At 36.5% G+C, this 17,866-nt stretch overlaps 1 protein-coding gene across 5 annotated transcripts in view; it reads right to left on the bottom strand.

Moving 5' to 3' along the window:
- LOC144958531 (puromycin-sensitive aminopeptidase-like) overlaps positions 1-12,349 on the bottom strand; it is a 37,676-nt gene extending 25,327 nt beyond the window's left edge. The window contains exons 1-4 of one of the 5 annotated variants that reach the window (XM_078890566.1): positions 11,990-12,349; positions 1,544-1,704; positions 1,289-1,358; positions 130-212 (exon numbers count right to left, since the gene is read on the bottom strand). In XM_078890566.1, the coding sequence (XP_078746692.1) occupies positions 130-212; positions 1,289-1,358; positions 1,544-1,666 (276 nt within the window). In that variant the 5' untranslated portion in view covers positions 1,667-1,704; positions 11,990-12,349. Of the gene's footprint in view, positions 1-129; positions 213-1,288; positions 1,359-1,543; positions 1,737-3,111; positions 3,294-8,409; positions 8,543-11,989 lie in introns of those variants that run through there. The other 4 variants (XM_078890565.1, XM_078890569.1, XM_078890568.1 and 1 more) reach the window with 4 other exon arrangements.
- Between the last annotated feature and the right edge of the window lie 5,517 nt (positions 12,350-17,866).

The raw sequence follows: 17,866 nt of genomic DNA on the forward strand, positions 1-17,866 counted from the left end.
CCCTAGCAGATGGCTTTGATTAATCAAAATGAGCACTCCACACTCCTGAGCAGATATCGTATGCACGATTTGAATCTATTGACTAGCCATATCTGCATCTCATCGCAGAACTTTCAGTATTACACTCACCTCTAAATCCTGGTCAAAGTCGAAACAAACGATATCCTCATCTTCAATAAAGGAGACTTTGGCTTGCTTTTCACCACCAGTTCCTGTGAAAATAATCATGCAGGGTTGCCATTTAAGGAGGCAAATATTTACTGAAATTTTACGCAAGCAAATCCACCAACCACAATCTGAGCATTACACTCTGGTAAAAAGACATTTAGCACTTACTTTTTTTCCATTCAGCAGGATTTGAAAAAAAAACCTGAGGTCTTTTTAACATACTGAATTCAGTTAATATACTGAAAATTGGCAACCATGTTCATGAGCACCTGATAAAACAGCAAAGTACTAGGGTTGGTGACCCTTTAGGATACAAAACTTATTTCCTGAACTCTTAAAACAAAGAAGCCCTTTTTGAGTGGCTGCAAATAAAGTAAAAATAGTGCACCAATTCCTTCAAACAATATAATTCACAATAACAAGGTAATAGACATCCAAGAGTAGTGAGTCTAGCTTAATTTCTCAAGTTCGGCAATGCAATAATACTACAAAATTGTCTCTCCAAAACAATTAACCTGTAACAGTCATCAAATTGGAAGGGGACCAGTAGGTATTCTTATATTATTATATATGTGATTCTAACTGGTTTGTGAAATAATCTAAAATATTCCATTGAGTATATTTCAGGTCAAAAGACATCCCACCACTAGCTTCAATTAATCAAGAAACAGCAACTACAATCAACAGGGATGCGCTTTGTCAAAATAAAAAAAGAATATCCTAAAAGTTTTTATCCAATCGTAAGGACCATATTATATGAAAATATTTCGTGCAAAACTTCTCTTCATCCTTAAACAGTAAAGAAGGATGCATATCTATCTAGCTTCCTTTTAACTGTTGTCCTTAAACAAACAATACTTTCATCTTTAAAAATTCAACTAACCAATACCAACCATAGTCAGCCAGAAGATTTTCCGGTTTTAGTTGCAAAAAGGGCATCCCTGAATCAAACTTGCATTCTTAATCATCAGCTTTAGATGCTAGTGACTGCAAAAGTTTGCAATCTTACTGATATCCCCCCACCCCCTCTCCGCTCCTTCCAATTATGATTATGGACTGCATTAAAAAATAACAATTCTTATTACAGAACTAATGTTATGTTTATCAGAGGAGGACCGACCTTTAAAAGAGGCTTGCTGGACTTTGATCTCACTGGAATTCATTTTGATTTGCTTCACAGCAGATTTCACCTGAAAATATGGATGAAATTCATTAGAAATAACAATCACTTTTTTTTCTCATGAAACAAAAGTCATTTAGAGGTAGAAATATTTCTTTAAATGATATATTATTGTAATTGTGTGGACGGGAGTATTTAAAATTTCTAAATTTTCCATGAATAGGAGCAAAAGAGATTCGAAAAAATGTTACCAACCTCTAGTTGTATTTCCTGGTCACCTGAGAATGTGAAAGATTTAAGGTCTGGCTTCAATTTCAATTTGTAGTTGGATGGAATGACTGTCTTGGGAAGACGCTCAAAGGCTTTCTTGGAAGTCATGATGTCAGTTATATTGGTGGAATGTATGGATCTTGTAACTGCAACAATGGATATACAGCATAAAATATAACTTAAATCAAAAGTTCAAGAGAAACAATTTTGGTACTTATCACAATGATTCACAGCAGAACATCTTCAATCATTCTTGTCAATTTACTCTTGTGTTTCCCATTGCCCTGACCTATCCTTTCCCGGCTTGATAATTCAAGACAATAAACCAGGACTTGTTACAATGAGAATACCGCTTGGGCATTAATAACAGGTAGTAAATATTGTGAGTGCAGCATTTGTGCGGCGATGTGGTCTTGTGGTCTGACACTCGCTTTCGGATTGGAGGGTATTGGGTTCGAGCCTCTCTCGGTGCATAGTTGAGTCCTTGGAAAAGGCTCTTTACTGTAATTCTCTCATCATACTCATGTGTAAAATGAGTACCTGGATGTTAACAGCGTTGTCTCTGTCTGAAAAAAATTGTATTATCACCGAACAGGCATCATGTCTCGTTCTTTATGTTACGTGTTGCTGTTGATCAGCGCTTTGAGCACGTTTAGTGGATATTGCGCTATATTTAAGCTCAATTTTTCTTCTTTTTAAATTTTTTTTTTATATGATCATTGTATAAACTGTCTTCCCCATGGAACAAAAATCTCTATAATTTTGCCATACAGAAGACAAGAAATTCAAAAAAGAAAAATAATTTGGGAAATAAAAGGGGTTTTTAGGGCAAAACTTTCCCTTCATCTTTGATAAATGCTTCAAACTTTTTAATTTAAATTCTGGAACCAAAAAGGTGAAAAGTTTAATTAAATCGACCTATTCTAGGAAATTAAGCAACAATAAAAAATTCATAAAGTTTTAAAATGATTCTTCTCATCAGATATAAAGTTATGAACTTATGTTTTACCAATAGATATATCCTCTATTGGGGGTCACAGTAGCTCAGTTGGTAGAGCACTCGCTTCGCACACAAAGGGATTTTTTTCTGACCCTCCTGTCCACCCAGCAGTGAATGGGTCTGTGTTAGATTAGGTGGAAAGTACTTTGAGATAGACTAGCATCCTATCCAAAGGATAACAGGCAATTGCTATTGTCAGTTTCATGCTATAGAAACCGGGATAAACTCCGGCTCCATGGGCCGAATGGCTCTGAATGACTTTTTTAAAAATGTCCTCTATTGATTTTACTGATTATATTAATGTTTTGTTTAACAAGGAGAGGCGATTCATTTCTTAAAACCACAGTTTACCAGATAAAAGACAGCGTGGATACATAAAACTGAAAAATGTTGTACATTTATTTGAATTCCACCCCCCCCCCCCCCCCCCAAAAAAAAAAAATAAAAAGGTTACTCACTCCTTTTAGGTATTTAATAGTTCACCACTCATAAAAAGGCATTATAATTATATATCTAAATTATAAAGAGAAAAGAAGAAAAAGCCCATACGAACCAATCAGTAAGTTATCGAACCAATCAGTAAGTTATCGAGGTATTAACGCTGATGGATGTTTAAAATCCGAGACACATAAGATTAGAAGCGAAATGTTTGATTAAAATATTCAAGACAGATAGGAAAGAACAGAGCCGCGTGACAGCCGCGTGACGGCCTTATCAAGAAAAACATGCATGCTGCACAGCTACAATAAATCTAGGTCGCCTGCCAACTACCGTTATGGTTTCTTTTTATATTTCTTTTCTTGGAAATGGATAAAGATATATAAATTAGGTCAGCTAAGGTCAGGATGCCCCAAAGTCCCAATGAAAAGAAATAATTTAACGACATGCTGTAAAAGTTCTTATATAATCTAGAATGTGAAATTATATTTTTTTAGGATTTCTTTTATTTTCCTCTTCTTTTTTTTTTTGTTTGTTTATGGGTGTGTTTATTGTCATTTCTTTTTCTGAATCAATCGCATGTTTGTTTCTTTTTGTTGTTGTTGTTTTTTTGGTGGTTGTTAACCCCATTAACCATATCATATCCCTAAACGCCTCTTCTCTGTTTGCTTTTGAGCCAATGAGGGACAGAGAGAGAGTTTGATTGGCATTTTGTCTTTTTTTTTTTTAAATTTCAAAGGCCGAGAGATCATTATCGTAGCAAAATATCCAGTATCAGAATAAAAAAGATACTGCAGTAAAGCAGTGATTATCACGGTTTTATTACCATGAAAGAAGTGCAGTAAACAGGTTGGTGCAATGTCTTAATGAGCCATTCATCTCTTTTTTGTTTGTGACTGATGAATCAGAAAGTATATACTTTTACTTATACAAAGCAGGACACAATATCTTTGTTACTGTAACCTAGTGGTTGATAAGACTCATGAATATTTAATAAATTGTAAAAATTGTGTAAAAAGGAAAAAAAGACTAAACTAAGTTGATCACTCTTGCTCAATGTAAAATATATTTCCCTATAACCAGGTGGCTCCTTAATAGAAAATAGAAGGTTGGATGAGAGAGAAATATGGATAAGGGAAAGCACACACTCTCAAACACACACAAACAGAAAGAAAGAAAGAGAGAGAGAGAGAGAGAGAGAGAGAGAGAGAGAGAGAGAGAGAGAGAGAGAGAGAGAGAGAGAGAGATAGAGTATTCTGTTAGAATAGATTATCAATTGATCTTTTTTAATTAGAAGGAAGTTGTTTGTTTGTTTGTTTGTTGCTTTAGGTCTCTTCCAACACAATTGAGGTTATATGAGAGACCGCTGAAACAAAAAAACAAGCAATCTATATGAGAGACCGCTGAAACAAAAAAACAAGCAATCTAACAAAAATAGTACAAATGTAAATCAAAATCATAACCTAAGATATCATAAGCTAAATTATAAATAACCAAGAACCAACAGGCAGAAGATTTACAGGAAAAAAAAATATCCCTGTCAAAAATACAATCACAAACCAAAGAAGCAGGATAGGCTAGTAAAGAGAAGAAGAAACGACATCACTATCGGATCGTACACCCATGCGAACATCATAGGTATATGATTCAAGGGTGATGCTCCCATCCAACCACCCGCCAAGAAGGAAGTTGTGATACACCTCCAACTGTACTATCATACTCAGAATAAAAACCAGACCGAATTACTCTCCCCCCCCTCCTCCTTCCAACCATCAACTCATTGAAGACCACCACTGGTCTTGCTTCACTTTTGACCTCGGGCGCCATGTCATAAAAGTGGAAGTGTCACCAAAATTCATGCAACTAGGCGCAGATGTCAAAATGTGACATGACGATTTTTCCTCGGATCCACCATCCTGCTTTATTGGAGGAAACTGACACGGCAAAATCAGCGGAAAATTTCAGAGAAAAAATCCCATAATCCCGGAACACCGCAGAAGACTAGCATCACTGGTTTATAATGAAAGCTACAAACTTGAATCTTACGTTTAAAATTAAATAAAAGACACTAGTTAATAAAATATCATTAGGGTACAGGAGGTTTCTTTAAAAGTCAAATTTTAATTTTAACACAAAATTGTTATTTTTAAGTGATACATACTAATCGTAAATCAATACAATTTTAGGTATAAACCTTTGAAAAATAAATACTCAAACTGACATGCCTAACCTAAACAAAAAATTATTGTGATTCAAAATGTTGTTTCTACGAAAGAATTTTTTTTTTTAAAAACGTAATTCCTATGAAATCATATTCGACCTCATTAAATGTTGCATATATAAAAGGATCATACAGTACACAGTTCAATGAAACAAATTTCTGTACAAAATTTTGGAGTCCATCCAATGTGCAGTAAAGGCTTTTGGCTTGACAATAAAAAAAAATAAATCTTTATCTATCATTCTTAAATTTGAATTTATTAATCATTATTTTTACAGTCTGGTCATTAGATATTCATTGTGTCTGTGAAATATGAATCAATTATATGAGAGTTTTTAGTTTCTATTCTTCCAGTCTATACAAGCAAATTCCGTGATAACTAAACTTTACATTCACTGACCCTATTTCTTGATCATATTTTATTTCAGTTGTTTACCTAAATATTGTTTTAAAATAATTGTGAAAATTAATAAATAAATAAATAAATAGATAAATAAATAGACATGAAGACCTTGCAATCACACAATATTTATTCAACACATCCACAAACACACACACACAAACACACACACACACACACACAGAGCACAATAATAGAAACATATTATTCATTTACCCCTAACATTAAACTTCTGAATGATTAATTATGAAACATGGCTAAATCCACTCATAAGCCTTCAAAGCAATCAATCATGTATTGAAACAGATTTCAAGATCATAAAATGTCAAAATAAAAACTTTTATTTTGCATGCATGACCAGTTCAAAAGCTTTTTTTTTTTTTTATTTTTTTTTTTTTAACGCTTATTTAAAATGAACAAAATTAACACTGAATTCCCTAGATTATTTCTCATGCAATTAAAAGCCAAATCCTGCCTTTTGAATGATTTTTTTGTTTGTTGCTTTAGGTCTCTTCCAACACAATTGAGGTTATATGAGAGACCGCTGAAACAAAAAAACAAGCAATCTAACACTAACAAAAATAGTACAATGTAAATCAAAATCATAACCTAAAGATATCATAAGCTAAATTATAAATAACCAAGAACAAACAGGCAGAAGATTTACAGAAAAAAAAATATCCCCTGTCAAAAATACAATCACAAACCAAAGAAGCAGGATAGGCTAGTAAAGAGAAGAAGAAACGACATCACTATCGGATCGTACACCCATGCGAACATCATAGGTATACGATTCAAGGGTGATGCTCCCATCCAACCACCCGCCCTTTTGAATGAGATAAGTTGGGAAAATATCAAATTTAAATCCCTGTCCAAGCAATAGAAAATAGGTAACTGGTTCTCATTTGTATCTGATAGTGATAGACAGTACTTTGTATCAGTCCAGAGTCTTATTCTAAGGTTTGTGAAGAGAAAATGGAACAAAGAAGACCCTGATTGTTTTTAAGGGTTTTTCGGCGCTTGCAACACATTAAGGTCATATCAGCGTCAGTAAAAAGGAAGAAAATGTGAAAGTAAAAAGTTCCAGAATTACAATTAAAGCACCCAAGAAAAGGTAAGACAAAGGGGAATTGGTTCAAATAGGGAACAGATGTAGATTCCAAGAGCAGACTATCAAAGTACTTAGTTTGAGATCACTTAAAAGTCTTATCCAGACACAAGCACAGGTCCCCACTCAAATGTTTACAAATCATTATAATATATGTAAACAAAACATAATACAATGCATAACAGAGAGATAATTTAAAAATATCATCTCCCAAAACTATACGTTTGACTGTTTCCCTCTCAGCCAGGGTATCAGGCCAGAGCCAGGACAAAACCAAGTAATCTCATTCCAAGACAAAGACAGAAAGCAAGTTGGAAAACATATATAGGGGGATATAAGACACAGTAAGTACCCCCTACCCACTATGGGAGGTCAGGAACCTCACCCAGAAAGAAGACTCTTTATTATTGACCTTAAAGAAAAAAATAGTAAAGAAATTGTAATTAAAAAAAAAAAAAATTATAAAAAATTGTTTTTAAAAAATGTAAGTCCCTGTCCTGACAGCAGTAAATAGGTAACTACTCATTGGTATCTGGTCATCAGTACATGGTAACAGTCCAGAGTCTTATTCTAAGGTTTGCGAAGAGATACTGGAACAAAGAAGACCTTTTATTGTTGACCTTAAAGAAATACTAACAGAGAATTTTTTTTTAAAACCAAACAAATTAAGTCCCTGTCCAGCAGGAGCAAATAGAGGTAACCAGTTCTCATTAGTACCAGGTAGTCAGTACACAGTAACAGCCCAGTCTTATTATAAGGTTTGCGAAGAGAAAATTGAACAATGAAGTCTTTTTATTACAGACCTTAAAGAACTACTAATAACTTAAGAAATCATAGAACAAAACAAAATCATATTTTAACAAATTTAATTACAACAAGAATGTGACTAAATCTGAAGGAGGAATGTCACTCAAAGCATCAATTCATTATTATGTCAGGATGAACCAGAGCAGTTTAAATGATGAGAGAATTGAGAACGTGACATCTGAATTGTTAAAATTGTTAAGAATTCATCTATTCTTTCTGTTTAATAAAACAAGCAAAGCATCGGCACAAGTCTCATATTTATCACTAAACTATAACTTCCAATTTTTACCATAGGCAAAAAACCCCCCAGATCTACCAACTTTTCAAAATGCCAAATGGGAAATTTTAGATTAGATAAACTTGAGCTTGCCACGTGGACAACTAATAACAAATTCAACTGGCAAATAAAAGCATAGAGTATGCGTTATTTTTTTGTTGGTTTTTTTTTAGGGGGGGGGTTGGGGATTTTTTTTTGGGGGGGGGGGGGTTTCGGATTGGGGGTGGGGGGAGGTTCACTTTAGAATGCTGTTCTTAAAAGAAGATGCCATTCTGTTACTATTACCAAATCCAAGTCAAAAGAATACTTGAAAATGAGGCACTGATACCATATTATAATATCAAAACATAACCGTGGTCATTTATTGAACTATAGTACCATAGTTCTCAACTATCATATTTATTAACATTTCCTTTTTAAAATAATGAAAACATGAAGCTCTTATCAGGAAAATATATCTGTAATTGCATATTATTAGGGAACAGGGCAACCAAATCAGGAATTTCCCAATTAAATCGGGAGGTTGACAGATCTGGATAAACCATCCTAACATAACAACCTTTAGAAGTTATGGGTCACAAATATCACACACACACATACCCCTCACAGCTACAACCATGTTTAAGTATTACTGCAGGTTTTTGGCTCTGGAACACTGCTGTCCAGACTGAAGTCAAGGGCTTTGTCAGCGTCAATGGCCTGAGACCCATCATGACCATTAGTTCAATTTCATCTAAAATGACAGTGATCAGGTTGCATGGTGCAGTGCCAAAAAAAAAAAAAGGAAAAAAAAAGTTGGCTGAGAAAATATTAGGGGACATGCTAGCTCAACGGTAGAACATTCACCTTAAAATCAAAGGGATTGGTTTTGATTCATGGGTGAAGTAGAAAAGGGACTGGTATTGATCCCAGGTAAAGTTCATGCCCCGTTCACCCAGAAGTGATTGGGCGACTGATTATATCGACCCCAATTTTTCAAGAATTAAAACTGGCTTCCATCCATTTCAAATAGCATTACTATTTATCCTAAGCTTTGAATAGTAGGCTAGAATACTGCAAGCAAAGCACTTTCTGCCAGATCTAAAGGAATCAGTTAGCTAGAAGGACAGAAAGGTCAGAATAAATCTAAATTACACCCATGCCTGGCAAAAGTCCCTTAATGGTAATTACTATGATGACGTTTGTGACAGTAATGATTTAATGTCTACAGCAATAAGGATAATGACAGTGCTGGCAAACATGACATTGTTGACGTCATCACACTCATCTATTGTTTTGTTTACAACTTACTATTAGATACATTATAAAAAAAGAAACAAGTGAAATCTAGTGACATTTTCAAATAAATTATATAAACATAAACATTTATAAAGTCAAGTACTTCTTTGAAATGGATTGGAGGATGAGGTCGATTGTAGAGCATCTTTTTCGTGGCCAGGTGGAGAATGTTGAACAACCAATTGGGTCTCAGTCTAACCGTCATCACTATGAGAACTGTTATTCGATACTGTCTGCAAGCACACTTCTCTACTCACTTCATTTCTTCAACATAAGATAAGAACCCACTCCACTCCATTAATATATACTCCTTTGAACCTGAGCCTAATCAAATCATACCAGCACTGAAATCTAAGTCAATGAGTCACAATTTAATCACCATCATCACAACCACTATTATTGCTGTAGTTAAAAAATGATATTATCATTGTCAAATTTCCCTTTATTTATCAATCTGTCAATACATAGATCATGAATTTTATCACAAAACATCTAATCAACAAAAGTAAATGATAACCATAACATTGATGATAATGATGATGGTGAGAGGGGATGATTATGATGACACGATGTTGTATTGTTTCATTTCTAGATTGCGGATCTATGAGGACGTATAGAGGTTTGGTGACGTTTTTATGCACCTCCGATAGCGGTGATGATAAATTAATGAAAATGTTGCTGCATACGTCCATGAGGTTTAAATAGGTAGTTTTAGATTGTAGTTTAGCATGCTGATTACAGATTACTGATGTACATTTATACAATGATAATAAATTAAAGAATAATAATAATAAACAATAATTTAAAAAGTCAAAAGTAAAAAAGAAACATGGCACACAACTACTGATCTCAAATAAATAAATAATTCTAGAAAATTAAAATCGAAGTTTTTTTAAAAACATGAAAAAATGTTTTTGAAAAAAAAAAAAAGCAAACAAAAATAAAGTAATTTTTTTTTTAAAAACCAAAAAAAACTATGTCTACAATGGGAATCGAACCCGGTACTTTCAAGGTCAGAGTCTGACAGCTTGTTCACTGAGCTATGGAGCCACCTGACTGTCCATCACATTTAATAAGGTCTTTCTAAAACATTATTTTACCTTCAATGCAACTTCTATTTTCTGGTTTTTCGATTTTTAAAATTATTATTATTTTTATATAAATTTATTAACAAAAACATCCTACAGATGTCACAATATAGCTTTCGCCATGTCCAAATACAGAAAAACAATATCGCTGATGAAAGTGGGTGGGATGCGCATGCGTGACGGAGGTGTTTAAAAACGATCCGTTAAGATACACCGTCAATGGAGGTGCATAAAAACACTACGTAGATGTTTTTATCATTTCTCTGGATTGAAAACTTTTACACAATTTATATTGCATCATTGGAGTACTTTTGGATATTCTATCACATTCTCTGCAGCAAAGCATGTAATAGTTAATTATCGTAAGTTGATTCTGCTTTTTGGTCTCAGATTCCGATTTTTTTGTCTTTTGATTCCTCTTTGGGCTTTTTAGTAGAAGAAGCCTTTGCTCTTGTACTTGTACAGAGCATGTCAGCAAGTTGTAGCAATACTGCTGGGCATGAGGTATTCATGCCTTTGATGGCCTCATTAGAAATTTTTATTTTAACAAATATTCATCAAAACTTCATTTTCATGGTTTTGTTAACTTTTTAAAAAAATATTTCAGTTTGCCGATCTTTAAATTATTTCTCCCATGTTCATAGATTTGTGTGACATTAAAGATCAAAATGTTGAAATAATACTGAAACCAAAATTTCAATATACTTTGCTTAGTTTTCCAAAATAGATGGAGAGAAAATTATTGTTGGAATGTGACTTGGTGAAGACAACAGACAACACATTAAGACAAACAACGATTTGGCACTCGGCTTTTGTCAAGGGATAAATTATAATCAAGAGGAAAAAAAATATCACATTTTGCCAAATGTAGCAACAGAGAAGTGAATTGGGAGGGGAAAGATGTGGAGGAAAGAAGAATATATAAAAGGTTAGATTAGCAAGTGAATATCTAAGAGAGAGAGAGAGAGAGAGAGAGAGAGAGAGAGAGAGAGAGAGAGAGAGAGAGAGAGAGAGAGAGAGAGAGAGAGAGAGAGAGAGAGAGAGAGAGAAAGAGGAGAGAGAGAGAGAGAGAGGGAGAGAGAGAGGAGAGAGAAGAGGAAGAGAGGAGAAGAGAGAAGAGGAGAAGAGAGAGAGAGAGAGAGAGGGGAGAGAGGGACAGAGGAGTAGAGAGAGAAGAGAAAGAGAGAGAGAGGGGGAGAAAGACAGAGAGAGAGAAAGAGAAGTATAGAGAGAAAGGGGGGGAGAATAAGAGAGTAGAGAGTTATGTTAGAGAAGAATGAGAAGAGAGAGAGAGAGTAGAGAGTGAGAGAAAGAGAGAGAGAGAGAGAGAGAGAGAGAGAGAGAGAGAGAGGAGAGAGGGGGGGGAAGAAGAGAGGTAAGGGGTGTCAGAGAAGGGGGGGGGGGGGGGTGGAGGAAGATGGCTTACAATGTTTCATCTAGCAGAGGGCAAATGCCCCATTTTATTGGGGGGGGGGGGAGGGGGATGAAAAAAAAAACCAACAAAAACACCCGATCACGATCCCCCATCTTTTATAATTATAATATTGATATAAATAAATTAGAAATAAATAATAATTTTTAAAAATAATGTAAGTCTAGATAAAATAACGCCAGCGGAACAGCCCTTATTCATATAGCAGACGAAGTCAATTCGTAAACAAACATTGTAACCAGCACTGCAACAATAAATAAGAGTATGAATGTGAATAAGAACAACCGAGAAACTGGCCAGCTGTAGAAAAGGCATTTTCATTTGGCATACCCCGTGTTAAATGTACTAAGATTTGAAATTTAATGATCAGTCGTTTACATACCAGTAAATCTTTGAATATTCGGTGACAGTACGACACGAGCTCTCTTACTCTTAGCAGTCTTTCTTGTACCGGTAATTGGTAATATGAAACGCCGGTTCTTGAAAGAAAGCAGACACGGTTGAACAGTTGTCAAAGAGTGAGGTAGTGTTGGGTTATTCGATCGCTTTTACTCGATCGACATTCGAGCGCGAAGCCACGATTCACCGTTCGATCTCAATTCCGGAAGAGCGAGTTGGTAAAACGATCATTCGGGTTGACGAGTAGAGACGAGCTTGAGACGATCTTGAGACTTGAGACGAGCTTGAGACGATCTTGAGACTTGAGACGATCACGATCCGAGCGAATTGAGGGGTAACGAGTAACGAGTGTTTCGAATCATTTCAAACGATCACAGTTTCCCATCCGATACCAATCGCCAACGTTTGCACACGGTAGTCTCTGGTTCTTCCACAGCCCTCACTCCTTGTCAGATGTTAGTGTGTCTGGGTGGCAGGGAAATTCGTGTAGGTGTATCACGCGTGTGTAACAAGACTTCATTAAACCTACTAAAGGTTGAATATCACACACACACACACACACACACACACACACAGACAGACAGACAGACACTATGGCTATTTCTATGACACACACGCATCCATCTATCAATGAACACTACCCTACAGTAAAGTAAAACGTTAGCTTTGAATATGGAATGTTTCAATGTTAGATGCCTCTGTAATTTGTTAGTTCCCATCATCATCATCATCATCATCGTCATCATCATCATCATCATCATCATCGTCATTAGGGGCAGCGTGGCTCAGCGGTTCGGTCTTTGGTTCGCACCCCAAAGGTACCGAGTTCGATCACCCGCCGCTGCACTGTGTGGCCTTGAGCAAGTCACCTCGTCCTAGCTCAATTTGGCTGCACTGTGGCTGACGCCTGGGTTATTCCAGTCTTCCCTTAGAATAGACCGTACAGAAAAACCTCCCCTATGGGATGAATAGCGGGAATTTATTTATTATTATTTTTATAATTTATTTATCTTCACCATCATTATCAGCAGGAGCAGCAGCCCAGCATCATCATCACCTTAATTATAATAAATAAAATAAATATCAACACATGTTAATGTAATCATCAATCAAAACAGCTCGCAGAATTCACAAATTGCTCCTAAAAGACCATACCTAGGAAAAAAAAACAAATACTATTGCTAACTTATCTGAAAAGGAATAGTTTCAAAAGAATCCTAAAATTATTAAAGCTCGGGAGCGTCTTTGATTTCTTTGTCTAATATATTCCATACTCTTGGGGCCCCGACAGAGAAAGATTTTCAGCTAACTATAGTTTATAATATGGAAACATTAAGCAGTCGTTTATATTGGAATCGGAGTGGTCAAGCAGGTGTATGAATTCAAAGCTCATTTCCACGGATCAATGAACTTCATAATAATTCAATTTCCCCCTAGCAGGCCATACAAACCTACATCCATTTCATAAAGTACCAGTCGCCTGTTTCGGGTCTTTTTTGTACTAAAACTATTAATAGTATCCGTCACTGCTTATAGATAGTTATACATTCACACCTGAGTCGAGTAAAGTAATGTGTGGTAAGTGCCTTACACAAGGACTTAACTTCGGGATCAGAATTTTCCAGGATCACTGTCACCCACTCGACCACTTACAACGCTTAACATCGCTTGATTTATGACAAGAAGAGACACCTTACCGCTGAGCCACAGAACAACTAATAATCACAACATTAAGGATCGCAACAAATGCATGCTTTTAATCTTTTTTTTTTAAAGTACTTCTTCAGAGCTATTGGGCCCGATGAAGCCGGAGTTCAGTCCGGTTTCCATATCGGAAAACTTACGAAAGCAATTGCCCATTAGTCTATCGCAAGGAACTTTCCGCCAGATCTAACAGACTTTGCTTCCCAATCACTACTAGGTAGACAAGGGGTCAGAATATATGTATCTACTTCACCCGGAATCGAGCTCGGTTCCCTTGCATGTTAAGCGAGTGCACTACCTACTGAGCTATTGGGACCCCAAACTTTTAATAGGATGCTAGTAAATCGAAAAGTGCTTTCCGTTGATCTAAAATAGCGTCCACCCAGCTACATACCTACTTCCACTTTAATGGACTGAGCAATAAAAAAAATGAAAAAAAATTGACTGAACTCAGAAACGACGCCGATCCCTATTGTGCGTTCCAAGTTAGGTAATCCCATACATCTTTTAAAAAGACTAAGGATAAAACTACCCCTTCTTTCCATTCCCAAAAAAAGGAAACAAAAACAAACAAACAAAAAAAAAAAACAAAAAAAAACAAACACAACAAAATGAAAAGAAAAAAAAAAGAAACCAAACAAAGTAACTAAATGTTAATAAATAAATAGTCTCGGGTTTGGTTTTGGATGTCAGAAAAGCACCCCCCCCCCCCAAAAAAAAAACAAAAAACAAAAAAAAAACCCCCAAAACTCAACAAAACAACAACAGCCAACAACAACAACAACAACAACAACACACACACACACACACACACACACACACACATACATACACAAAGAAAAACTAAACAGGAAGTAACAATGTTAAATATTCATATTCCTGCCCAAATTTTAAAGCAACCTAACTAAGCCGAGAGCAGGAAAGGCAACAACTGTAATATCACCTGTTTAAATAAAATTAATAGCAGTAGTAAATAGGCTATAAGATAAAGATTTGAACATGTGTGATGAAAGGTAACCGACAAAGCTAGAAAGCGCGCGCCTCGATGACGACCAGTGACAAATGTGAGGTGGGGGCGGTCATGTAGGTTACACCCGACAACTTTTGGCGCGACATAAATATGAAATATGTCAAGGTGAATATCGCTGTATTCCTTCTCTGGGGGGGGGAGGGGGTTGACGTGCCACCCCTTCACCAAATCAACAACTGATGCAGTTTTGATGGCGTGTGTGTGTGTGCGTGTGTGTGTGTGTGCGTGTGTGTGCCTGTGTGTGCGTGCGTGTGTGGGTGTGTGCGTGTGATGCGACGAACGATCATAAAAAAAAATTAATTAAAGTAAATAAAATCAAGGCTTCCAAACAGCCAGATTTTTTCTTGGCCAAATAGTCAAATAGAATCTCACATTATCAAACACCACAATCATCCTGACTCCCTTGAAAAACTCATTGATTTTAATTAATAAAACAATCGACTACAGTTGGATAAAACTTATCTTTTCATTTTTTTTTTAAATAAAAGATTTTAAAAAAAAAGAATAATAATAGAAAAACATTTCTTAGTAACCAATTTTGAACTTGGCCATCTGGCAGCCCCCATCATAACCAGCTGCAGTCAAGAGGGCCACAGACATAAGAGAGGGAGGGGACTGTGAACTGTGAAGTTTCCTGTGGCAACCGAGATGCTCGTGTTTTTTTTTTTTTCAAACGAATCACTGCTCGATGACGTCACTGACTCGAAACCCGCCCGAAACCGACTCGATTTTAGAGGACTCGATCGAAAACCCGCTCGATTTGATCGTTTCAAACTCGACCCAGTGCTAGAGTGAGGTGGGTGGGGAAAGAAAGAGAAAACGGGAGTATAAATGAACACTTCCGTGCCTTCGTAGAAATATTATTTCGAATTTCGAACTATTGATGCTATGCGTAAGGTAAAATACGCAAACATCCGCCAGCGAAATATAATGTCCCAACACAGTAACACACAAAACTATGTGTAAACTTGAACGTTTATAGTTTGATATATAAAGTGGGAACTAATCGCCAAAATGTTTGTCTAAACATAAAGACTAAGTGACGTCAACTTCGTTCATTCTATAACAGTAACAGTCTTACTATTGCAATAGCGTCTAATACTAATAGTCTTATTGGTTGTTTTTGTTTTTGTTTTTTAACCGCCTGTTAATTGTATCACGAAGCAATGGTCAAGTTGATGCTCTGTGGTCTTAGTGGGCGGCGCGGCCAGCATCCTCTTTTGCAATCTGGTTGCCATAAACAAACCATGAACCACAGTCTTTTGGCCACCGCCCAGTGTCTCCCTCAGGGAAGCTCCTCTTCTTGTTCAGAGGAAACGACGTTTCCTGTTGCCAAGTTTTTATTTTACTTCATTTTCCTTTATATATTTCAAAAAGAAGAGAAACTAAAAGAAAAGAAGAAAAAGCCGAGTTCGAATATCTACCGCGTTATTATATTATGGCCATCAGCAAGCTACCTCTATCTAGCTCAATTTTGTGGATCTGCGCTGCGGCTAACGCCTGGGCTATTCAAGTCTTCCTTTGGTTCTTAATATGAGGAATAGATAGACCCTAGGACAAATTTCCGCTTAAGGTTGAATAAAGGGAACGTCTGACGTGTTACAAAGGGTTGGTCTGTGTGTGTCTGTGTGGGGGGGGGGGGGGGGGTGCGTATCACAACGATCATTTATCGTCGTTGGCAGCCATTAACAAGTCACGGCGCGTAGCATTGGAATTAGAACGAATGGTGAATTGATACAAATAAGCAGAGAGGTGTCGTTTATGCGTTTATACGAAACAGGGATGGAGAATGTGAGTGTCTGTGTGAATCTTATATAATGATGGTATAGAATGAACGGACTTAACGCACGCAGCTCTTTGATATTATTTTAACCAGCCATTTTTATGAGTAGTTCTCACTAAATTGTAATAATTAGACTATAAAAGGTTAATGTTGCACATAGTTTTGTGTGTTGGTACGTTACATCTGGCTGGCGGATGTTGTGAGTGTTAAAAAAAACACAAACTAAACGCATGGTATCAATACACATAGGTACAAAGGACTGTCACATAACTGTCAGTGCCACAGTAAAACATCAGTAGCTTAAATCACGGAGCGCGTTAAAAGATATAAACTGTATAAACACGAACTTTAGTATAAGAAATGGTTGTGTTCATTCGCAGTCACAACGAATAGAAATTATTCCTAAGTTTATTATACGTGGCTATGAACTCTCCAAACATAATACCTATAGCCAAGTACACCAGAAGGGGGGTGGGGGGTGGACCGTGATCGATCCCAGGGGCAGTCGAGATTTTTTTTTCTGACCCACCTGTTAACCCAGCAGTGATTGGGCAGCTGGGTCTGTTAGATCTGGCGGAAAGTACTTTGCGATAGACTAGCGTTTATTGTCCGTTTCACTCTATAGAAATCAGGATAAACTCCGGCTCCACGGGCCTATTGCTCTCAAGGACTACTTTTTAAACACCAGGCATGGGATAAGTTTGTTATTTAATTGAAGAGGAAAAAATGAGTTTTTATATAGAGCAATATCCACTCGAGGCCCCAAAATGCTTTACACGGGCCAACAGCAACACTTAACATGTTGGATGAGACATGAAATAAGATAGTTCTTTAAGTAAGAGTGAAAAACTAGAAATAATTAATTGGTATCTCTGATCATTTTAATTTCCAAGTCACTTCACAACACCTGACAAATCCCGACAAAAATATTATTTTGAAGCGATTGATCTCATAATACCAAGGATAAGAGAGGTCTGGGAGGCAAGAAATGTTGGGAGAAGCCACGGAAAACAAGCATGAATGCAGTGTACCGCCGGAAATCTGAACGACAAAAAAGTAACACGAGCCATACATTCCACGTGCGGCTATTTGGTATGACACTCGCTTTCGGATCGAAAGGTCCTGGGTTCGAGCCTCGCTCGGCGCATAGTTGAGTCCTTGGAAAAGGCTCTTTACTCACATTCTCTCACCGTATTCAGGTGTAAAATGAGTACCTGGCCGTTATCAGCGTTGTCTCTGTTCGAAAAAAATGGTAATATCGCCTAACAGGCGTCATGTCCCGTCCAAAATGTTGAATGTTGCTGTTGACCAGGGACCCTTCTAAAGCGCTTTGAGCATGTTTA

Source organism: Berghia stephanieae, chromosome 13 (assembly GCF_034508935.2).
Source record: "Berghia stephanieae isolate SIO BIC M18660-M18661 chromosome 13, UCSD_Bste_1.3, whole genome shotgun sequence".
Taxonomy (NCBI): Eukaryota; Metazoa; Mollusca; class Gastropoda; order Nudibranchia; family Aeolidiidae; genus Berghia; species Berghia stephanieae.